Source organism: Salmo salar, chromosome 02 (genome assembly GCF_965601325.2).
Source record: "Salmo salar chromosome 02, fSalSal1, whole genome shotgun sequence".
Classification (NCBI taxonomy): Eukaryota; Metazoa; Chordata; class Actinopteri; order Salmoniformes; family Salmonidae; genus Salmo; species Salmo salar.
In genome coordinates, this window is record NC_138292.1 from 42,617,948 (window position 1) to 42,642,594 (window position 24,647).

General features: G+C 42.5%; 1 protein-coding gene across 1 annotated transcript; it reads left to right on the plus strand.

Moving 5' to 3' along the window:
* Window positions 1–71: 71 nt before the first annotated feature.
* LOC106583245 (metal regulatory transcription factor 1) lies at window positions 72–24,095 on the plus strand. Its single transcript, XM_082969267.1, has 11 exons — window positions 72–195; window positions 4,686–5,243; window positions 9,259–9,497; window positions 14,295–14,426; window positions 14,841–14,914; window positions 15,253–15,389; window positions 15,821–15,898; window positions 16,094–16,234; window positions 16,283–16,951; window positions 17,048–17,114; window positions 18,133–24,095. The coding sequence occupies exons 2-11, from the start codon at window positions 4,752–4,754 to the stop codon at window positions 18,663–18,665; spliced, it is 2,562 nt and encodes an 853-aa protein (XP_082825393.1). The 5' UTR covers window positions 72–195; window positions 4,686–4,751; the 3' UTR covers window positions 18,666–24,095.
* The last annotated feature ends 552 nt before the right edge of the window (window positions 24,096–24,647 follow it).

The window sequence follows — 24,647 nt, forward strand, 5'->3', positions numbered from 1 at the left end:
CTTATTTCATTTCAGTAGTTTCGATTTCATTATGGGGGACTGGTGTACATGGGAGGGGTATATTTCCCAGAATACAACACGAGGAGAGGCTGAAATATGACGTTTATATTTAATCATGGTACCACTAGGGAGGGGATGGGAAGAAAGTGCTAAGCTACCCGAAACATAAACCAAGTCGGCATTTGCGCTGCACCGGTAAATGTTTTCTGTGTTGTATATTTGTTTCTAGTGGAGCCCTGAACTTTTACTTTGCCAATTTTATCTGCTTCGACGGGAGATTTATCGATAGACAGCCAGTCAAACTAACGTTAGCTGGCAAGCTAGCACTACGTTAGTTCACAGATTTTTAGCTAGCGGTAACGTTGCCGAACTAGTTAGCTAGTAACGTTCGATATCTAAGCATAACATACCCTGCTTGTTGTTTTATGCTGCATGCTTGGTAGCTGCTTATCATGCACTTGTTCGTTGGTATTATAGCTAGTCTGAAACGTTGATGATTAACGTTAGCTAGATTGACATTATTTTCAACTAACACTATCGTACAAGCCAACGTTACGTTAGCTAAACGTTAGCAAAATAGCGTCAAAAAATAGCTGTCATGTTTTCATTTGAGTTAACATGCTATGTAAAAGTGTTTAACTAGCGAGACATTTACATATTAACGTTAGCTAGTTTGCTAAGTTAGTTAATTGAACTGTCATGTCGATCGAAGTCAACTAGCTAACTATTGATATCTTTATTTACCTAAGGTTATCTAGTTATTACGAACGTTATCAGGATGGAAGTTGGTTGTCCTTGCAACGCTAAAGTTAGTTGCCCAACGAACGTTAGCTACCTAGCCAAATAATTACAACTATTCACAAACGCTCTAGCTAGCTACTAGTGATGTCGTCGCGTTGTATGGAGCCTTTAGTCAAAAGGCGAAATCACAGATGTGTGACATGCCATCTTTAACTTGTCTCCTGAATGTGTTTGTAAATATCGTTGGTGTGTAATCCTAGCTAAGGTAATACTCACTGTCCATGATAAATCAACTTTGGCAGGCACCCAGTGGCGGTTCTAGACCATTTCAACTGGGGTGGCCAAGCTGGGGCCAGTTGTACTGTTAAGAGAGGCCAGTTACATTAGACGTTATTGTTGTCATATCGTTTTCTTCACTGCATTAGCAGGCAAAAGACCATGATCATAATCATCATTGTTGCCACTGTCTAATAATGGATGTAAAAAAAGAACAATAGCAAAAATTAGTTATGTAAAAATTATTTTATACTTCACATTTAGGGGGGCCACAAGGGGGTCCAAAATTGTTGTCACAGGGGCACTGCCCCCCCCAGAACCGCTAGTGCTGGCACCACTGTGCTGTCAAACGAAATCAGGAAGTTCTAGAACTATATGGGTGGCGAGATGGTTAGTGCCTAGGAACATACAGACCATTCAAATGAAACCAAATCAAATGTTATTTGTCACATGCTTTGTAAACAACAGGCAGAATAACTGTGAAATGCTTACTTACGACCCTTCCCAACAATGCAGAGAATAGAAAAAGTTATCAATCCGGAATGTTCTATAGTGCGGGACGAAGGCAGTACCAGTACCATGTGCGAGGTAATAGGTGTATATATGTACATATAGGCTCCCTATGTACACTGCTCAAAAAAATAAAGGGAACACTAAAATAACACATCCTAAATCTGAATGAATGAAATAATCTTATTAAATACTTTTTTCTTTACATAGTTGAATGTGCTGACAACAAAATCACACAAAAATAATCAATGGAAATCCAATTTATCAACCCATGGAGGTCTGGATTTGGAGTCACACTCAAAATTAAAGTGGAAAACCACACTACAGGCTGATCCAACTTTGATGTAATGTCCTTAAAACAAGTCAAAATGAGGCTCAGTAGTGTGTGTGGCCTCCACGTGCCTGTATGACCTCCCTACAACGCCTGGGCATGCTCCTGATGAGGTGGCGGATGGTCTCCTGAGGGATGTCCTCCCAGACCTGGACTAAAGCATCCGCCAACTCCTGGACAGTCTGTGGTGCAACATGGCGTTGGTGGATGGAGCGAGACATGATGTCCCAGATGTGCTCAATTGGATTCAGGTCTGGGGAATGAGCGGGCCAGTCCATAGCATCAATGCCTTCCTCTTGCAGGAACTGCTGACACACTCCAGCCACATGAGGTCTAGCATTGTCTTGCATTAGGAGGAACCCAGGGCCAACCGCACCAGCATATGGTCCCACAAGGGGTCTGAGGATCTCATCTCGGTACCTAATGGCAGTCAGGCTACCTCTGGCGAGCACATGGAGGGCTGTGCGGCCCCCCAAAGAAATGCCACCCCACACCATGACTGACCCACCGCCAAACCGGTCATGCTGGAGGATGTTGCAGGCAGCAGAACGTTCTCCACGGCGTCTCCAGACTGTCACGTCTGTCACATGTGCTCAGTGTGAACCTGCTTTCATCTGTGAAAAGCACAGGGCGCCAGTGGCGAATTTGCCAATCTTGGTGTTCTCTGGCAAATGCCAAACGTCCTGCACGGTGTTGGGCTGTAAGCACAACCCCCACCTGTGGACGTTGGGCCCTCATACCACCCTCATGGAGTCTGTTTCTGACCGTTTTGAGCAGACACATGCACATTTGTGGCCTCCTGGAGGTAATTTTGCAGGGCTCTGGCAGTGCTTCTCCTGCTCCTCCTTGCACAAAGGCGGAGGTAGCGGTCCTGCTGCTGGGTTGTTGCCCTCCTACGGCCTCCTCCATGTCTCCTGATGTACTGGCCTGTCTCCTGGTAGCGCCTCCATGCTCTGGACACTACGCTGACAGACACAGCAAACCTTCTTGCCACAGCTCGCATTGATGTGCCATCCTGGATGAGCTGCACTACCTGAGCCACTTGTGTGGGTTGTAGACTCCGTCTCATGCTACCACTAGAGTGAGAGCACCGCCAGCATTCAAAAGTGACCAAAACATCAGCCAGGAAGCATAGGAACTGAGAAGTGGTCTGTGGTTACCACTTGCAGAACCACTCCTTTATTGGGGGTGTCTTGCTAATTGCCTATAATTTCCACCTGTTGTCTATTCCATTTGCACAACAGCATGTGAAATGTATTGTCAATCAGTGTTGCTTCCTAAGTGGACAGTTCGATTTCACAGAAGTGTGATTGACTTGGAGTTACATTGTGTTGTTTAAGTGTTCCCTTTATTTTTTTGACCAGTATATATATATATGGGCTCCCCAGAGGTCTAAGGCACTGTAGCTCAGTGCAAGAGGCATCACTGCAGTCTCTGGTTCAAATCCAGGCTGCATAACATCTGGCCATGATTGGCCCGGTGTTGGCTGGGGTAGGCCAGCATTGTAAATAAGAATTTGTTCTTAACTGATAATAATATAGGTAGAAATAAAACAAAAAGTGTGTGTAGGTAGGAATAAAGTGACTAGGCAACAGGATAGATCATAAACTGTATCAGCAGCGTATGGGATTAGTCAAAATAGTGTAAAAAACGGTCAATACAAATACTCTGGGTAGCTATTTGGTTAAATATTTAACTAAAGTATTTAGTAGTCTATAGATTGGGGGTAGAAGCTGTTCAGGCTCTTGTTGGTTCCAGACTTTGTTCATCGGTCCAGCTTCTCGTGCGGTAGCAGAGAGAGCAGTCTATGACTTGGGTGGCTGGAGTCTTTGACAATTTTTAGGGCCTTCCTCTGACACCACCTGGTATAGAGGTCCATTTGGGTGTTATTGGATTTATTTGCTATTTGTTAGCCACTCTGACACATTTTCTACATCGAATTAGTAGCCTTCTGCAGTTGAGCTGGCTCCTTATTGGAAATGGTTCAAATCTACCCATGTAACAGTCATACTCAGGCTAATTCATACAACAAATTCCATTTATAGCTACATCTAGACCTTATTCCAATGCATCGTAGAGAATAGATGAGTTTTATAATTTCACTCCAGCATTAGGGAATAGGTATAACTGTCTACCTTTTAGACAAGTGTTATGGCGCTATGCATGGCATGTTTGAAGATGACGAGTAGCCTACACTATACCACTTTAGTAACCAAACTTTAGGCTATAGATTTTATGGTTTTTAACTGGTACTGCCAGAGAACTGTTCAGGTATCTTCTCTAGCTGCATTCTCAACAGTTAGGTGTTTGCTTCTAGAGCAAGTGTGCCATGCTTGTCTTTGGCATAAAAATAGCTGCTCTGCATTGTCCAACTTTACCTAACTTTTGCAATACTCAACCAAATAACTTTCCAAGTATCTATATTCTGCTCTTGGAAGGTGGAAAAATTAGCCTCAAGTGTCAAAGCCTTTTTGTTTTTTGTTTTTCCCCTCAAATTTCCTGTTTACAGTATTTTATTTGGAGTCATGTAGGCCTTCCCCTTTTGGCCAAATAGCTACTGCGTTTGCCCAGGTCACTGTCAGAAGCTAGGCTCTAGCTACTTTCATTGCAAGGAATCATAATTTGTTATATTCTTTACTTCAATGGCTCTAGACGTAGCAAGCAGAGAGATTGTTTCTGTTAACAGAATTGTTTTGAAATTCAGGAAGAGGTAGGTCAGCACTCACAGCCCTGCATTTAAAATGAACACTTTGATTTTTGAAGGGGCACAGCACAACTCCTAATAGCCACCACCCTCACACTTTCCTGTCTATCCTCCACTGTGCAGGAACAAGTGAGCACGCCGTCCTCTGTGCACACTCATCCACCAGAGGCGGCCAGCCCAGCTGGGACCATGAGCGAGCGTGGCCCTCGCACGGAGGCCTCCATGTTTTTGCAGGTGGAGGTGGACCACTTCGAGCGCGATGACAAAGAGGACAACGATGAAGACAAGATGGCGCACTACGACGACGACAAAGATGACGACGACCTGATGTCGGCACCCTCGGGCTCCCGCGTCTACGACCGCACTACGGTGCTCATCGAGCAGGACCCCATCCGGCTGGACGAGGAGGGAGAGGAGGACCATGGACACTGCGTTGGGGGGGACCACGACGACGGGGGCGCTTTCCTGGTGGACGGGGATGAGGAGGAGGAGGAAGAGGAGGAAGGCTCTATGACCTTCATGGGCGACCAGGACGGCATGTCGCAGGGATACGTGCATCACACCATCTCGCCTGACCAGATCCAGTTCATCATCAACCCGGGGTCCATGGCCATGCCGCGCAACATCGAGGGGGCCACCCTCACCCTGCACTCGGAGTGTCCGGAGACCAAGCAAAGAGAGGTATGTTGGCTTACGTGCCCCCTCACCAATGAAATGCGTGGTGTGACGCTGTGTGGAGGTCATACAGCGTGTTTGAGGGGATTAGTTTGGGCATGGCAAGGCGCAGAATCACTAATCTTGATCACATAATGAGTAGTCATTCAGAATCCAAGGTGGTTTGTAGATCAGGGATATTGCACTGCCTGAATTAAATGTACTTGATCTCAACACACAATTAGCCTAGTGTGTTGTGTTAAGTAACAATACTAGAGACCCCATGTTGAGAGAGAGCAACGAGAGGCGTGAGCAGGGAGAGTAAATTCACTGGGTGAACGAAATGCTTTGATTTGCCTAGTGAGCTACGTTCTCCTCAAGACCTTTCTGCTTCCACCTGGTTTCAGTGGTGTAAAAAAATACTTTAAAGTACTACTTCAGTAGTTTTTTGGGGTATCTGTACATTACTTTACTATTTATGTATTTGACGACTTTTACTTTTACTTCACTACATTCCTGAAGGAAATAATGTACTTTTTACTCCATACATTTTCCCTGACACCCAAGTACTCGTTACATTTTGAATGCTTAGCAGGACAGGAAAAGAGAAAATCCCTGGTCATCCCTACTGCATCTGATCTGGCAGACTCACTAAACACATGCTTTGTTTGTAAATTATGTCTGAGTGTTGGAGTGTGCCTCTGGCTCTCCGTAAATTAAAAAAAACAAGAAAATCATGCTTAATATAAGGAATTTGAAATAATTTTAACTTTTGATACTTAAGTATATTTTAACAATTACTTTTACTTTTGATACTTAAGTATATTTAAAACCAAATACTTTTTTACTTTTACTCTTGATACTTAAGTATATTTAAAACCAAATACTTTTTTACTTTTACTCAAGTGGGATTTTACTGGGTGACTTTTACATGGGTATGACAATTGGTACTTTTTCTACCACTGCGTTGTTTTATATGATACATGTTTAACCCCTCCTCCCCTGTGTACCGTACAGCACACATAGTAAATGACTCATCTGAAGCTTGTGCAGTGTCATTATGATGGCAGGTCTAGTGGCTTCAGACTTTACGCCTAGTTCTTAATCATTGTGTAAGGCACGCTGGTGTGCAGAAGAGTACAATGGAGCTTGTTGGAGGGTTGCACCTCTAGGCTATCTCTTCCTAAAATGCAAAGCAGCACCGTAACAACAGGCTAGCTCAGGGTCACACCAGTGGTCAGTTCAAAACTACTCCTAACCAATCATGATGAGGCCCGGCCAAATATTGCACCCTCAATGCAACAAAGTTCCTGTTTGTTACCAGGTCCCCCTTTGTCACCATGTTGGCCAGTGCCATTAGGGTCCTTGTGCTGTCTTTGTGTTGAAGTGCTCTGCTGGAGTCAGACCACTCCTCCTCCTCCTAGCCTAGCTACTTGCATGATGTCATTGAGGGAGAGAAAATGTGTTTTGCTTACTTACAATTGGATTTATGAAATCTCATCTACAGACTCTGAGCCAAAGATGCAATCACCCCAAACGATTGTTCCTCTCCCAACTCATGATTTGGCATCCGTTCATGTTGCTTCTCCAAAATTTCTGTCCTCATTTTCTTTTGACTTTTGTCATAATTGCAGATGTGGATGCCAAACATTGCAGATGTTATTTTCAATGTTTATCTAGCCTAGGTGTTATACATGTCTCAATGCAACACAAAGCAGTCTTTAGCATACCATTTCAGTAGGTCTTGCGGAATTCTTACATACCATTTCAGTAGGCTTTGCAGCATTCTTACATACCATTTGAGTAGGCCTTGCAGCATTCTTACATACCATTTGAGTAGGCTTTGCAGCATTCTTACATACCATTTTAGTAGGCCTTGCAGCATTCTTACATACCATTTCAGTAGGCCTTGCAGCATTCTTACATACCATTTGAGTAGGCCTTGCAGCATTCTTACATACCATTTGAGTAGGCCTTGCAGCATTCTTACATAGCATTTCAATAGGCCTTGCAGCATTCTTACATACCATTTCAGTAGGCCTTGCAGCATTCTTACATACCATTTCAGTAGGCCTTGCAGCATTCTTACATACCATTTCAGTAGACCTTGCAGCGTTCTTACATACCATTTCAGTAGGCCTTGCAGCATTCTTACATACCATTTGAGTAGGCCTTGCAGCATTCTTACATACCATTTCAGTAGGCTTTGCAGCATCTAGTTGCATTAGACACTCTCTGTGTTGCTTACTACTGGAGTGCTCTTTCCCCGCTGTGCATGTGGGAGGCAATGGCATGCCAATCTAGTTAACCTGTGTGATTTGAAGTGATGCTGCAGAAGTGGGGGAGTCGGTCGTGAAGCTGTGGGGGTTGAATAACAACACAGTACAGCTGATCCGCTGTAGCAGCACTGCAGCCAGGCTCCTCACTGTGTGGGGTGCATGTTCATACTTCTTACTTCCCTTCCTTCTCTCTTGTGTTAGATAAATATATATAATTGCACTCTTTATGCACATTCATAAGACCTTACACACTCACGCACACTGACACTCCAACACACACACACGCACATAATCACTTAATTTGCTCACACACACATAATATGCACACATTTATTCTGACTCTACACGCACACACACATTCATCAAATACGCTGCTACTACTCTGTTTATCATATGTCCTGATGCGTAGTCACCTTGCCCCTATACGTATCACTCCAGTACACTCCCTGCATATTGTAAATATGGCATTGGAACTGATCCTATATATACCTTCTTACTTTCTCATGTTCTTAGTTCTATTTCTTGTGTGTTTTTGCGCTACCTTGTGTTATTTTTACTACATTGATATTGATTACTGCATTGTTGGGTTTAGAGCTTGCAAGAAAAGCATTTCACTGTACTTGTGCACATGACATTGAAACTTGAATGAATAGCACAACCAGTCAGTCATTAGGCCTAGTATCACCAAGGGACACGTTATGCTGGGTCGTATTCATTAGTGCACAATGTAGCAAAACGTTTCGCAACGGACAAGTTCAGGTAATCCTTTCGTATTTCAGTCACTTTTCTTCCGTTTGGACCCTGATGAATATGACCTCCGGCTGGGGGGTTTTCCTTCTATCTCCTCCTTAAACATAGGCCAACAGTTGTCTTAGCCATCTCGCGCTGCGTTTCTGTTAGGCTCCAGTGATTTGTAGGGTCATGCGGAGCCTGCTAGTGGACCAGTTATCATGGCTGGAATCCATCCTTTTGGAGAAATAATAGAAGACCTCTAGCTCTAAAAAATAACTTGAATTGGACAGGCTGCCTCACTATTGTGTCTAGTAGGGTGCGATGTGGCGATCCAGGAGTTACGTAAGGGGATGTAAGCCATTGTTGACTATTTATTAAGGGAAAAGAGTGTTGTTTTTACGCGGTCAGGGCTGGTTGACTTTCTCTTGAAATTTGTGTAACAAAGCGTTTTTTTTTTTTTTACCCCCAGTCTAGAACAGGATCAAGGCATTAAGTTATGGGGTATAACGCAAGCTCTGAAAATAGATTTGTTTGGTGGGGGGGGATAAAGCTTGGATGGGAAGGCTTTGTGTTATGACAATGTAAGCTAGTGTGTTCTATGGGTATACGAAGGAGGGGAAAGGAGCCAGCTTTATTCTCTCCCCGGGGCCTTTTGTGTGAGACCAGAACAGAGCCGTAGGACTGACTGCCACGGCCGCTGCATGCGGAGACTGCTGAGTTGAAACACGGTGCACATCAAAATCAGTCCGATGGAAATGGATGGGGGGGTCAAGTCACTGATGTCATGTGCGCTTACCCGCTCATGCGCCGTGTCATTGTTGCCTGTGCAAACATACCCCGTTTGTTTCTCACTCTGGCTCTCATCCTATCGCCTCGCCTCCTTCTCAACCATATTGGAGGAGGAGAAGGTCCAAGGTCCCTCCCCTCGAACCTTATTATCCAAAGTCTTTTGAGAGGCGAGGAGAGATGTCGCAAAGAATCAAGGAAAGATTAATTAAGAAAAAGGAATTGTCTTCTTGTTTGTCACTTAGGTGAAGCGGTACCAGTGCATGTTTGAGGGCTGCACACGGACCTACAGCACGGCGGGCAACCTGCGCACGCACCAGAAGACCCACCGGGGCGAGTACACGTTTGTGTGCAACCAGTTGGGCTGCGGCAAGGCCTTCCTCACCTCCTACAGCCTGAAGATCCACGTGCGCGTTCACACCAAGGAGAAGCCCTTTGAGTGCGACGTGCAGGGCTGCGAGAAGGCCTTCAATACTCTATACAGGTGAGGCTCGACTAACACAAAGTTTACCAGCTGCATGTCGAAATATTCCCAGACATGCTGACTAATCGGATGACTATCTATTTACAGGTAACTGCCAAAATAAACGAAACGCCAACATAAATTGTGTTAATAGGGTGTTGGGAAACCACGAGCCGCCATAACAGCGTCAGTGCACCTTGGCATAGATTCTACAAGTGTCTCGAACTTTATTGGAGGAATGCAACACCATTCTTCCACCAGAAATTCCACCATTTGGTGTTTTGTTGATGGTGGTGGAAAATTGTCTCAGGCGCCGCTCCAAAATGTACCATAAGTGTTCAATTGGGTTGAGAGCTGGTGACTGAGACACACACACACACACACCCTTTAAGCTCTTTTGAGACCCCTCTTTCAAAGTTACTGAGATCTCTTATTGTAGTCATGGTAGCCAAAATAATGGGCAACTGGGCATTTTTATACATGACCCTAAACATGATGGGATGTTAATTGCTTAATTAACTCACCTGTGTGGAAGCACTTGCTTTCAGTATACTTTGTATCCCTCATTTACTCTTTTATTTTGGCAGTTACCTGTATATGTAGGCCTATACTAAAGATGGATAGATAATAGATCAAAGGTAACAGGTAATAAATGATATGTAAAATAGATAATAACTAAGATAATAGATACAATATAAAAATATGTAAAGTGACATATCTAGCCTACACTTGGGGCCTAAAATGCCACTCAGATTCTTTACCATAATAAAAACACAAAACAACAGATGACCATGCTTGTTAATTTTCTTAAACAAGAAATGTATTAGAAGTAATGTGGTATATTACTCAATTTCATTATTTTATCCAAAATGTTCAGCAGCCCCTTTAAGGGTGGGAGGTTACAGTAGTAATGGGGCCACTTGAGTCGTGTCACACGTGTCTGTGATTTGGGATCAGACTAGGACATCTCGTCGGTATCAGTTGAAGCAGCAGACTCAACTAACGTTGAAAAACAACCGAGCTTGTGAACAAAACAATGTGAATAGCCTATAAACACGAGGACAAAGACTAAATTAGACACATTTTTTTCATTTTTACCCCGTCCCCCCGTCCCATTAAGCAAAATGGCGTTGAAAAAAATACCTATTTTCCAGACATTGAAGTTATGTTCAAATTAGGTTCTGAATGAAAGGTGAAAAGATACTTCTTTTCCTGATGTTGAAAATGTATTTTCCAGATGTTGAAATCAGGCAAATTTTTGGGTTCTGATTGAAAGTTAAAAATAGACAACTATAAATTACTTATGTTTGGCCCCAAATCAAGGCTGGTTTAGACGGTACAAAATCTGAACCAAACATAGACGGCGTGTTGGGAATGGACAGGCAAAATATCTTGCGGCCTTCCTTCAAAAAGGGGCACTCACTGCTTATCAAAAGGCGGCATCAGTGCTCACCTAAAAAGCCAATATGCCACTGGTTGAGAGAAATTGTCATTATTTTAAGAATTAAGTTAGGTTTTATGTGTTGTTGGAGGTGCATCTTGGCCAATTTGGCTTAGAAAATGCCGCCCTCGTCAATCTGCCGCCGTAAACGGACGCCTAATCCTGCCTAATGAGCGTGCTGGCAGTGTGTTTGCAGCGCCTCCAAAAATGAATCTATCAGCGCTTCACTCAGGGCGCACAGCTCCCCTGCCAGGCAGTGTTGCTACGCGAGGTGGGATATAAGATTCGTCATTATTTGTATGATTAGTAGTTATGAAACAAAACAGCACAAATAATTTGGAAACGCTACTGCAACATCTTTCTAACCCGCACATGCTCATACTTGACTTTTTACTATTTTTATTTGCGAATGTAACGCTCTCACTGTAGAGCCGTGCAAGTTGTTGGTAAAATAGACATTCTTACCCGCCAATACCTAAATCTACTTGCATGTGGCAGGTGTTCATTTTATGCCCTGCCTACACCCATTCAGAGGTATTCTTCCATAGTAGGTTAGCAAACAATGTGTAGGCTTAGGCAGTGTTGCCAACTCCTCAGTAAGGAAAGTAGCTATTGGCTGTCCTAAAAGTCGCCAAATGACGTCATCACCTAATTTGCATAATTGGCCATGTGCATGTAATTGTGATGGACGCTGTAGGAGAGAGGAATAACGTTGTGGGAGAGACAGAAAGTGAGTAAAAAACACCTTAAATATGTTTAGAACTACAAATGAACTTCTGTCGATTCTTGTTTTTTTGTTTTTTTTGTCACAATTCCAACCCTCCTCCTTTATCCGGGCTTGGGACCAGAGTTACTTAGATTTTTATTAAATTTTTTTGTTTGTTAGTTTAGTTTTTTACATTTACATCCCGCCCTGAATGTAAGCCAGGGCGGGATCAGCCAGCGGCGGCTTCCCGCATGCACAATTAATTTGCAGTCTGGACGCGGAGGGGTGAACATCTCCTGTTCTGACTGTAGCTGGGAGGGACTGCTGCGCAAGGACTGGGCCGCCTGTGAGTGCTTTGGGACGGAGGTGGGGCCCACGGCAGCACCCGCTGCTCGTTGAGAAGAGTAAGAACAATACGTGCTTTCACGTCAGAGTCTCCAAAAGTCTCCAATAACACCAGAAAAAGTCGCTAGATTTGTCACTAGTCGCTTTTTTGAAAATGTGTCGCTAGAGTGGTCTGAATACTCGCTAAATATAGCGACAAAGTCGCTAAGTTGGCAACACTGCTTAGGGCTGTAACAGTCATGGATTTTTGGTTGACTGTTATTGGTCAGCTAATTTATCGATGTCATAGTAATAGCTGTTCTAATAGCAAAACCTTTCCCATCCTCAGTCAGCTGTTAGTTCCACAAAAAAAAACGGCTATTTTTATGACGGTCTTCATCCATAACCGTCAATTATGCAGTTATATGGTAATCGTGCCAGCCCTAGGCCTAGTTTCTTCATTCAGTCTGAGATTGCATAAAGAAGGATGTATCAAAAAGAGGATGTGCTTGCTTTTCTTATCTACAGCACATTTTGTCTGTAGGCTGTGGTGGTTCATTTCTGCATTAGCAAATGAGGAGAGTTACAAACTTCACACACCAGTCAGAGTTATACTTAAACTACATCTTTAATAATAAGAGCTTTGCAATAGCACTTTACTTTCAATGATGCGCCATTGAAAGTGACAACACAAAAGTACAAAGATCTTTTATAGCCAAGATACACCCTTCTCAACCTACATGACGAACCACAGATCTTAGGAACAGTTCACAAAGAAAGACTTTTACTTGAGAGAGGAGTATCCCATAGCCAGATGCATTCGCTATAAATTATCATTCAGTTTGGTCCCTAAGACGAGGTTCTAATCTCGTTCCTGGTACTTCATAGCACAAAAACATTACCTCATGTTATTCTGGAACGCTCTTTAGGTTTTATCACCCAAAGACATCGTAAATCTCCTCTCAGTGCTATCTCATAGAGGCCCATCCTCAGTAAAACACACACACACACACACACACACAATAGTTAACAGAATACTCTATTCTGTCGAATAAAACAACCATTATTATACAATACAAGCATTATAACATAATATTGCAATTTTCCACGACAAGCCCCAAGCGTTTTGTCAGTCCAAGTACTGAACAGTGAGTGCTTTTATGCATTGTTGGGTGTTCTAGCCTAATTTCAAATCAAAATCACATTTTATTAGTCACATGCGCCGAATACAACAGGTGTAGTAGACCTTACAGTGATATGGACTTTGTTTTATCTCCCAATTTAGTTTTCTAATTTGACTGAGTTCTTTGTTTTGTAGTGTCTGCTGCATTTAGCTTCTTCGGTTTAGCACTCAATGAAGGCATTATAAATGGAGGCCCTCAGCCAGGCCAGTAGTAGGCTAGTCAGCCAGTGGCTCTAGTGTTGTGACATTGAACCGAAGGCCACTGAGACAGGCGGTGGTGGAAGCGTGCCACCATCGACTCCCCTGTCAGGGTCCATTTATCAGCACAGCCAAGCCAATGTGTTGTTTCCCCCTAAACACATTACTTTGCTCTTATCAGAACCATGCTGCCTTGTCCTCTCCAATAAGGAACACGGTGGCACTACATTTCTACTAGGCTACGGGTCCTGTTCATTAGGCACCAAACAGATGAAAACCGACTGAAACAGGGAAGGACTACCTACACTTGCCGAATAAGAATTGCTAATTTTGGTTTTCCATTGCTTCCCCTAATCAACATGACCCTGGATTGTGTCCTTAAAAGTTTTTAAAGCAAGTTTAGGTTGTTATTTTCCAATTTGGTCTCTTTCTCCAGAGAAAGGAGTGCTACCTAATCTTCTAGGCCCGAGTGTTTGCACATTAACAGTCTGTGTTCTAATGTTTTTGGAATGTTTATTTAATTCAAGACGGTGAGAACATTTTCAGCAGCTCAGTATTTTTGCTCTTATTAACAGAGCTACATTTCCACTTGGAAGTAGGCCTACCATTTAAATGTCAATTATTATATTTGAGGTAAAGGAATAAAATTTGACGAAAGGAGCACATAATTTTTCACCCTTAAGTTTTTGATTTTATACTGTAACTCTCCGGTCCGGACCACTGCTTCCTGCTTCTCGATTGGCTCTCGTTGGCTGAGGTTGAAAACATAAACAATAGTACACAACTTCACGTCCATGCAACTTTTTTGGGGGGATTATGACACGGTTAGAAAGCAGTAATAAGCTATCTATCTCTAAGACGTATTCTTCCAAAACGACAAGGAAATTGAATTTATCCCCCAAACGTGACACGTAGCTCCTTTTGAAATCTTCCCCGTGGTTGATTGTAATTATCTCCTCTCGGCAGACTGAAAGCGCACCAGAGACTGCACACGGGGAAGACGTTCAACTGTGAATCGGAGGGATGCACAAAGTACTTTACCACGCTCAGTGACCTGAGGAAGCACATTCGCACTCATACAGGGGAGAAACCATTCCGGTGAGTTCTCCGACTCCACGCACCCACTGTGGTTTATGTTTCACAAGGGGAGGAAAGACCGCTGCCTTGGATATAAAGCAAGGACATTATCTGGTCATGTTTGGATGAGGATGCCTTTTTCTTGATATGAGATCTTCTTTGCATATAAACAAATGTAGCCTAAAGGAGTGGGGGAAAATGCACATTGAGGAAATTATATCTTTCATCTGTTCTGATTAGTTTTGGTTTTGGAAGAACGGTGAGGGGCATGACACTGCTTTGTGGCGCACCAACAACAAACAAAAAAAATATTATGCATCAGGTTTTCTAATTTCCGCATTTTTTTATTATTCTTCGTCAGCTTAATCTCCACATGTTTTTCTCTATTGCTGTTTGCCTTACATTGACCGATCATTTGTGTGATCTTCCCTCTAGGTGTGACCATGATGGTTGCGGCAAGGCGTTTGCTGCCAGCCATCACCTAAAGACGCACGTGCGGACACACACAGGTACGCTTTACTACTACTTCTGTTTGGAAAATAAATTCTCTGTCAAATCTCAGAATGACAGTCAACCAATCATTAATCCACATTCCACACCTCAGAGACAGAGAGTAGCGCTTAATATCTCAATTTTAACATTTTCTAATATTTTATATTAGGAAATGATAGCGTTTGATTTAACATTACTTTTAGATTGGAAAATGTTTGTCAAGCAGACCGAATAGTCATTTCCCTTGGCATACAGTCATTTCCCTTGGCATACAGTGAAGGTGACCCTCTTCCTTCCTCCCTTCTCTCTCGTCTCGCTCCCCCCGCCCTTCCCCCTCCATCCTTCCTTCCATCAGGGGAGAAGCCTTTCAACTGTCCCAGCAACGGCTGTGAGAAAGCATTCAGCAGCCAGTACAGTTTGAAGAGTCACGTCAGGGGCCATGGGGACAAGGGCCAGCCCTTCAGTGTCACCCTCACTCACCCCCTGTCTGAGGTGAGCCATACGTAAATCAAAGCATCTATTTCAGACAGGTCACGTGTGGCTCATTTTTGGTAAGAGCATGGCGCTAGCAACGTCATAGCCGTGGATTCGATTCCTGCTACGGCCACCAATTTAAAAAGAAGTATGCACTCACTGTTCGATGAAAGTGGCTGAATAGAGTGTATTGTTAGTATTCATTTTAATATATCTGGGGTGTTTTTCATGGGTAAAGTAATTTATTTGTACCTACAACATTGTGCCTGCAATCAGTACAGTCTGTTTTGATTGTTTTTATGATCTACATTCTATCCTTATGTATCTTTATGACTTTAGATGGCTTTTGCTCAATAATGGAAGGCTTCTTGGCTTCTCCAATGTCTCGTTCTGTTAATGTTTCTAGGCACTGGAAAATGTAAGTTGGGCCTATTCCTCTCTAATTACAGGATGCAAACCATTCACTGTGCCTCAGTGACTTGAGCCTCATCTCGACTGACTCGGAGCTCAGAGAAAACATCCACAATGTGAGTGTGCGCGCATTATTTCATCAGCCCTTATTTGACTTTATAGGTCCATGTATGAACAATTTATTTTGTGGTGGGGTACTATGACAGCAAAAACAACCATATTTGTTTTGTTTCTGTATAAAGGATCAATAAAGGCTTATTGTAAGACAGACATGTATTATCGTGTAATGCTTTGTTACATCTGTGTTACAGTCTCAGAACTTGGACTTGAGCAGTGTTACCCCCGTGAGGATCTTCGAGCTCATGTTCCAGAGTCCGGAGAACAGTGTTAGTCAAGACGATGCACATCCTCACGGCAAGTACCCATCACAATCTATAAACTGTAACTCGGGTTGATTTCAGTGCATTTTCAAGCTAACTTTTGCTCTTTGTATTTGTTAATATTTTTCAGAGAGCCTTGTCGAAGCCTTTGGCCAGGAGACTGGTCAGTCCACCATGGGCGATGGATCCACCCCCATCTCCTTCTCATTCTCCCTCGTCCCTTCCTCCTCATCCTCCTGTTCCCACTCCCACCCACACTCTCACCCTCACTCCGACACCACCTCCACCACTGTCCTGGAGACTTCCTCCCAGCTCCCTCTTAGCCAAACCCCCTCTTCCCAACCGCCAGCATCTCCTGCCACCATTAGTAATGTTACCGCAATCAGCTCCACCCAGCCCCTCACCACCTTCGTACCCTTACCCACTGCCCTGCAGACACCAGATGTGCCTGCCCCCTACGTGGCGCTGCCCGCCCAGACCGCTCCAATAGTGCCCTCTGCTGCGCCAGTAGTGGTGCCAGGCCCAGCCCTCGCCAACGCGGCTCTGGGCGCTGTAGTCGCTGCCACCCCCACAGAGACTGTGCCGCTGCCGGCCGTGGCTCACACTCACACCGTGCCTTTGGCCAGCAACACCAACCCTGCCCTGGCGCCCCCAGCCTCTGCCCCCACCATCGCCCCAAGCCACAGCCACACCCAGAGCCTGCTGCAGCCCAGCATCGTCATGTCTGACCAGAACCTGCAGTGGATCCTTAACACCGCTGCCAACAGCCAACAGAACCCAGAGCAAGCGGTAAGAGTGCCGGTTTGACATGCCGGTTAACATTGAATTGATAGTTTGGGTGGGTGCTGATGCATTTGTGTGGACATCAATGTTGTTTGTTTTCAGCCACACGGAGGTCCAAAAGTGGAGAAGGTCTTCTTTACCACAGCCATACCAGTAGGAGGAAATTCAGGTGAGATTTGTCCTGTACTTTTACCAGTGTGATTATTAACAGCAATAATGCTACACTGACCCACATTAAAAAATACTATAGTATACTGTAGAATAATATACCACACACTGTAGTATTCCTTGATCATGTACAGTACTCACTATATCATTTTGTAGTATATGGTAAAACACTATAGTAAATACTACAGTAATGTCTGCAAAAACACTACAGTTTGCAAAAACACTCGTTTTTAACTATAGCAATACAGCTGTATTTAATTTGCATATAGTCTGCCCGTTCCCCTTCCCCATATCCCAATTTGTGCCACCCATAAGTGAGAAACCTACAAATATTGTGTTCTCTTCAGGTTTTAGAAAAGAGCAGAAGCTCTGAACTATTTGTTCAGACCACAGTCCTACCTACCTACAGGTTATGGAAAATGTGCTATTTTAGTATTTGTCCGGTAGGTTTCCTCAAGGAGAAAGCTCCCACTTTATGCAAATACTACGGTATACTAGTCATGTCCACACACAAAAAAACACTACAGTGATACTACAATAAATTATTTTTACTGTTCTAATTATGTTGGTAACCAGTTTATAATAGCAATAAGGCACCTCTGGGTTTTCTGATATATGGCCAATATACCATGGCTAAGGACTGTGTCCAGGCACTCCGCGTTGCGTCCTGCTTAAGAACAGCACTTAGCCATGGTATAGTGGCCATATACCACACTCCCTCGGGGCTTATTGCTTAATTATAAACTGGGTGGTCCGAGCCCTGAATTCTGATTGGCTGACCGCCGTGGTATATCAGACCGTATAACACGGGTATGACAAAACATTTATTTTTACTGCTCCAATTACGTTGGTAACCAGTTTATAATAGCAATAAGGCACCTCGGAGGTTTGTGGTATATGGCCAATATACCACGGCTAAGGGCTGTGTCCAGGCACTCCGCGTTGCATCATGCATAAGAACAGCCCTTAGCCATTTCGTGCCTAATGAAATACAACCTTTGTTTTGTAATGTGTTACAGGCAACTCTGTCCAGCAGATCGGCCTCAGCCTGCCCGTCATCATCATCAAACAGGAGGAGTCCTGCCAGTGCCAGTGTGCCTGCAGGGACTCTGCTAAAGACAAGCTCTCCAACAAGAGCAGCAACGCCTCGGCAGCAGCACAACAACAGCCCGCAGTGGCCTCCGCTCCTCTACCACCCCCCGCTCTCGTGGCACTGCCCTTTCCCCCCGTACTCCCCCCGGCACCCTCTTCCCCCTTGTGCTGCCTCCCACCGCTCACCTCGGAAGTGAATGAGTCCCCTCCTCTTCCCCAAACAGGAGCGGTACTAGGACTGGGTAGCCCCTCGACCTCTGTACAGACGTCCCCCCCAGGGGTGGCCACGGCAACCAACCCCCCTCCTATCACGTCCATGGTGGCCAAACCATCCGTGTCGGACTTCCTGTCCCTGCAGAGCCCCGAGAGCACGGCCAACATCGAGGCTCTGCTACTGGTGACCAGCAGTGATGACTTCACTATGGCCACCGCTGGCACTAGCACTACCACCAACCCCTAGTGGACACTCAGGCTTCGTTCCTATTCTCCACTCTTCTCTTGCATACTCCCAGTCATGGATTTAAAAGCATTTTTGTGTAAGCATTGGGCAGAGGGAGTTTCTACCATTGTTAAATTAAAGGGAGTGTGCATATGCACACTTTAGGAGAAGGATATAGAATCAGGACGCAGCCGTACCTGCTGATTTACCCACTACGCATCCGCTTTTCAATTACTGTAAGTGAAACTTAATGAGGGGGCTTATTTTGAAAAAGCAGCAAAATGCAATGCCAGTCTAGAAAAGTGTTCTTAATTGGCTGGCTCTCCATCAAACAAGACAAGGTCCTAAGCACTGATCATTTGAAAGGCCCGAGGAACTATTGTGTGCTTCTAATATGGCGTGAAGCTGATTCCTGAGAGCAACAAAACATTGTCTATATCCATGTACTGTACAATAGTTCTTAACTGTAACTATTATGATTAGTTGGTAAGTGATTGACCAGAATGCACTGCATGTGAAGTGAATTGGAATTTCATCAACTATATTTCCTACAAGGAATTAGTGTGGCAGTGTTGCCATTCCCTTAAAAGCAATGTCTTGCTAATGCCATAATGTGAAGAGTAATTTCCAGTGTTTTACCTAAATTAGCTACTGTAGTCCAGATCATTGTTTTGTCTTGTCTCGCTTTGTTCGTTTTTGTCTTTCTTTACAGGTATATTTACTAATTGAAAAAGAAATTGCCTGTGACAGAAGTTGCTTGCCTTTTAAATATAATTTAGAAGTAAATACATTAGTAATAAGCCTATAACTTAATATTTAATTTGTCAATTATTTTTATTTATTGGAGAAAAAAAATCTAAATCTCTGACCTTAGACTGTTATCAAGTCACAGCTTATTCATCATCATTGCTAATTTATTCCACTTTTCGCCCAAGTTTTCTTTTTTAGTCCCCCCCCCGTTACTGATTTCTGTTTTATGGAGCCCCTCTCAATCTGTTTCAGAAAGCTGTTTCAACACTGCACCGTATTGCAATTAATTGTATATCAAGGTTGTCAAAGGTCCTAAATTGAGTTTTGGTCTGCAAAACCTCTTCACAGTGAAATCATGAATCAATTATGAAAATAATAGCTCACAACACTGTTTCTCTATGAATTATGACCCACTCAGGGATGCATCATGGCATATCTAATTTATACAGCTTGAGATTTTCCTTTTATTTAATAAGAGATTGTCCATTTAGACATTTTAGCAGTCAACTGCCCGGATGCCCATCGATTGTAGTAGCCCCCTTTTTCGGCTGCACTCTCCCCTCTTTGTGCACTGTCTAATATGACTAGTTATCTGCGTTATTACTATGACAATATTTAAATACCACTGCTGTCAGAAGGGGTTTCTGAAGGGTGTTGATGATGGTGTAAATACATTTAAATATATGAACACTTATTCCTTCAGATTGTTTTTAGAATGTATTTGTTTTGTATATACATTTTGAATATGTAGACTTGAACCTTGGAGACTAAAGAAAATAGCCCCTGCGCTGCCCTTTTGTCTTTGCATTCTGCCCCCATGCAGATGCTCACACATCTTATGCAGAAGAGTTTAAAATGAAGCCTTATAATGGTTAGTTTTAGGGCCATTGGCTTCTGTGCAGTCAACATAGTATTTATTTTCAAATGCAAGTGTAACTTTCTTAGAGTATATGACGATATTGTTTCACATGGGACATAATGCAATGATTACAACAAAGAAATAAAAAATTGGAGAGAAGGCACTATGCCTAAATGTCATGTGTAGAGCAACCTTGCCTTACTACAGGATATCTCACTTGCTGTGGCTTACTGAGCTGGCTCCTTGTCTTGTCAATCTTTGCCTATGGCTTGATTTGGACACGCTGCCTGACTACTTCCTCCTGTTCATCTAGTCTTGTTCAATGCCTTTTAGCAGCTGTCTACACCTGGACAAAATTACATTGAAAAGAAATGCTTCATTTTTGGTTTGAAGATTTAACGGATAAATGTGCCAAAAAATCAAATGATCCCCCAATTATTATTTTTCTGTTTTAATTTTTTTATGTGAAGATGTTACTGCAGAAATATACTGTAGACTGAAATTGTTTCTCTTGATTTTTTTGTAGTACTGTATTGTAGACAACTTAATACTTTATTTTACAGATCACTACATCAATGTTGTAGTTGGAAATTGTAATTACATCAACATTTTAATTGCTACTTCACAGGCATTGATGGACAGCAGCTATCATGTTCTATTATTTAGCATGGAAAGAGGGGCTGAGATCCAACCTAGGCCTCATCATGTATCATAGGATAACAGAGTACGCAGGAAATCTTTGTCTGGCAGACCTGAGTAGGAGAAATGTGTAAACTAACATGGGCTTTGCCCTTTTCCTGTTTTGAGATTTAACCGATATCAAAACTTGATGATAACCTGGAATATTGATTCATGTAGTTAGCACTTAAAATTGGGTCCACTAGAATGTGAATTATCAAATGTTAAATAATTAGTTTCTTATTGATATTTATACTAAATAAAAATATTAACGCAACCATTTTTTAAAGATTTTACTGAGTTAGTTCAGAAAAGGAAATCAGTAAATTTGAAATAAATTCATTAGGCTCTAATCTATAGATTTCACATGGGAGGGCATAGGCCCACCCACTAGGGAGCCAGGCCCAGCCAATCAGAATGTGTTTTTCCCAACAAAAGGGCTTTATTACAGACCTAAATAATCATCAGTTTCATCAGCTGTCTCGGTGGCTGGTCTCCGACAACCCCACAGGTGAAGAAGTTGGATGTGGAGGTCCTGGGCTGGCGTGGTAACACGTGGTCTGCGGTTGGACGTATTGCCAAATTCTCTAAAACGATGGATGTGGCTTATGGTAGAGAAATGAACATTCAATTCTCTGGCAACAGCTCTGGTGGACATTTCTGCAGTCAGCATGCCAATTGCACGCTCCCTCAAAACTTGACATCTGTGGCATTATGTGCCCAGCATAAGGTGCACCTGTGTAATGATCATGCTTTTTAGTCAGCTTCTTGATATGCCACACCTGTCAGGTGTATGGATTCTCTTGGCAAAGGAGAAATGCTCACTAACAGGGATGTAAACAAATTTATGCACGAAATTAGAGAGAAGTATTTTGGGAGTATGGAACATTTCTTGGATGTTTTATTTATTTTCATGAAACATGGGACCAACACTTTACATGTTGCATTAATATTTTTGTTCAGTATAGGTATTCCCCCAACAATGCTGGTCAATAACTTGATGTATTGTAAATATGAACCCTGACCCACCCTCTTACTGCCCTCAACATGTTCACATCCAATTCGATGCATACCTTTTTAAAGAAAATATCTATGCAATGATTTGACTGCAGTATTCCTTAAAGTACAAAATGCAACAACAACAAATCATGACCAACCTTTTACATCAATGTCTTGGTCTAAGTAATTCTGTTAAATCAATATTCATGTTTGCTAATGTCAACTTTCAAGGCTCAACTTTCTCATTTGCGAAGCTCCATGTATGTAACCATTTTTGCTCACCAATCTTTCAGTATTCAACTTAGCGGTATGACCAACTTGGCATCCTATTTTGATCACCATGATCATCCATTTTATGTGAAGGTCCAATTTATTATGTGTGATGTTTGAGGTGGGGCTGTGAGCCTGGGCATTGAAAGGTTTTTTTTTTAATTATTTTTTTACCCCCATTGCTTTCCATTGAATATTGAATCGTGTCTCTTTTTTTTTTTTTACATGTACTTGTTTTGCCTCCCATGTGAGTTACCTGGTTAAACACTAACTGGATTTGCTTCGGGAAAAAATTACAATATATGATTCTGTTGTAAGAATTATTTGTGTCAAATGTTGTACGCTGCATCTTTTTAAAAGTTTTGGGTGAAAAACAATCTTTTCTTGTTCTCATACTGTATGTGCTGTTTTTGCTCAAGTCATCTCATTTAACTTTATGTTAATCTGTAAGGGTGATACAAATTTGGACCCGATTTGTTAACCCAATTTAACAGTTTAGACCAATTGTTAGAATTGAAAGTGCTGGTTCTACCTTTGCTAGAAGATACTGACCCTACTGTTATGCTTGTTTACACTGAGCTGCACTAGGCTAAAAACGCAATCATGTTACATTAAGACACTGGAGCCGGCACCAGATATGGGTGGGAAAACGTACCTCAATGCAGGGATGGGATATGCCACTGTACTCCCAAAAAACTGCCCTTTTAATCCTCATGCTAGCTAGCAGTAGCCACAGCAGCCATTATGGAATGGCACAGATATCCACTAGTTACCACAAAGTCTAAATTGGCTATATTGTAAAACGTCATGAAAACAAGCTTTCTTAATTTAAGGAAAGGGTTAGGCATAAGATTAGCAGTGCAGTTAAGGTTAGTTTTAAAATTATATTTTGAGGAGAGAAATGGAAGAAATAGGTGGGGTTTATGACTGAATTCATGAAAAATTAAGAAAAGCAAATTTTAGTTAAGGTAGGCAATGTGATTAGGTTTAAAATCACATTTTGAGAAGAGAAATGGCAGGGTCTATGTCTGTAGCAGCTAGTGATGACCAAGGGTGTGTCACATTGAACAAAGAAGCTAGCTGATTGGCTGACACTGCCATTCCAAAATGGCTACGGTGAATACTGCTAGCTAGCAGGAGCACAAAAATTATAGTTTTCAGGGAAAACTAGCAGTATTTCAATCTTCTCTATGGATCTGTGTAAAGGTAAAATTGAGTGCAGTAGAATATCCCAGAGGTACGTTTTCCGACACATCTCGCGCCAGCTCCACAGTGGCCAGAGCAGCAGGTAGCCTAGCAGTTAAGAGTGTTGGGCCAGTAACCGAAAGGTCGCTGAATCGAATCCCCAAGCCAACCAGGTGAAAAATCTGTCTGTGCCAATGAGCAAGGCACTTAACCCTAATTGCTCTGGATAAGAGCGTTTACTACATGACTAAAATGTAAACGTAACCATGGTTCTGACCCCCAGTAGAGCTGTGTAAACAAGGGTTGAGTCTGTCATGTTCAGCCTTTATGGAATACATTTTACTTAACCTGTAGGTTCAATTGTCAGGCGAATAACAGCTCAAATCGGGATTTTGTTCTTTTTTTGTAGCCATTGGTCAGATGCTTAGAATGGTGAGTTCATGGGTGCAAAACACTGGCAGTTGAGGTTTTGAAAAAGCAGTTTGTATTTTGGAATTCTGTTCATAGTTAAGTACACATGATTGTTTTAATACTCAATGTGTAAAATGAGGGGGAAACTTAATGCTTCCAGAGGAATGTCTTCAACACCCAAAGAGTGAGAAGTTGTGAAGGATTTCTATTTTTAAAAGAATGTATCGTGAAATTGGTTTGCTTACGTTTGTTTTGTATGAAGTAGTATTGTATAATAAAGCAATTACTTTTTGAATTGAGAGCAATATAATAGTGATGAAATCTTATCGGACGTGTCTCCCATTTTTGCCCAAGCGAAAAAGTTAGATGAACCATGATAGATTTTATTGACATACCAAATGATTCACATTTCCACCATGAGTAAAATCAGTCACTTCGGAGCAGGGAATGATCCATCACTAAGGTTCTTCTCCTGTGGGGTTCAGAGAGATACTTCGGTTTGGTGGTTGACACATTTTTTCAGAGTTTGAAGCATGGAGAAACATACCCTTAAAATACCCTGCATGTCCACCAAGTCCTTCAGAACAGTGTTGCAGAGATCCATCTGTTCCTTCAGGGAGACCAACTGGTCTTGGAGGTCTTCAAGTAAACTGTGCTGACCAAAACAAGGAGTTGACTTTTTGGTAATAAAATTAAAAGTTACCCTACAAACCAGAAACCAATAGAATGTAAAACCTCATAATTCAGTAAAGCACATAAATGTAGTTGACCATAAATAAGGTTATGAATTTTATTTAGATTTAGTGTCTGGATACCTTCAGTTTACTACCTCCAATTAGAGGTACTTTTTG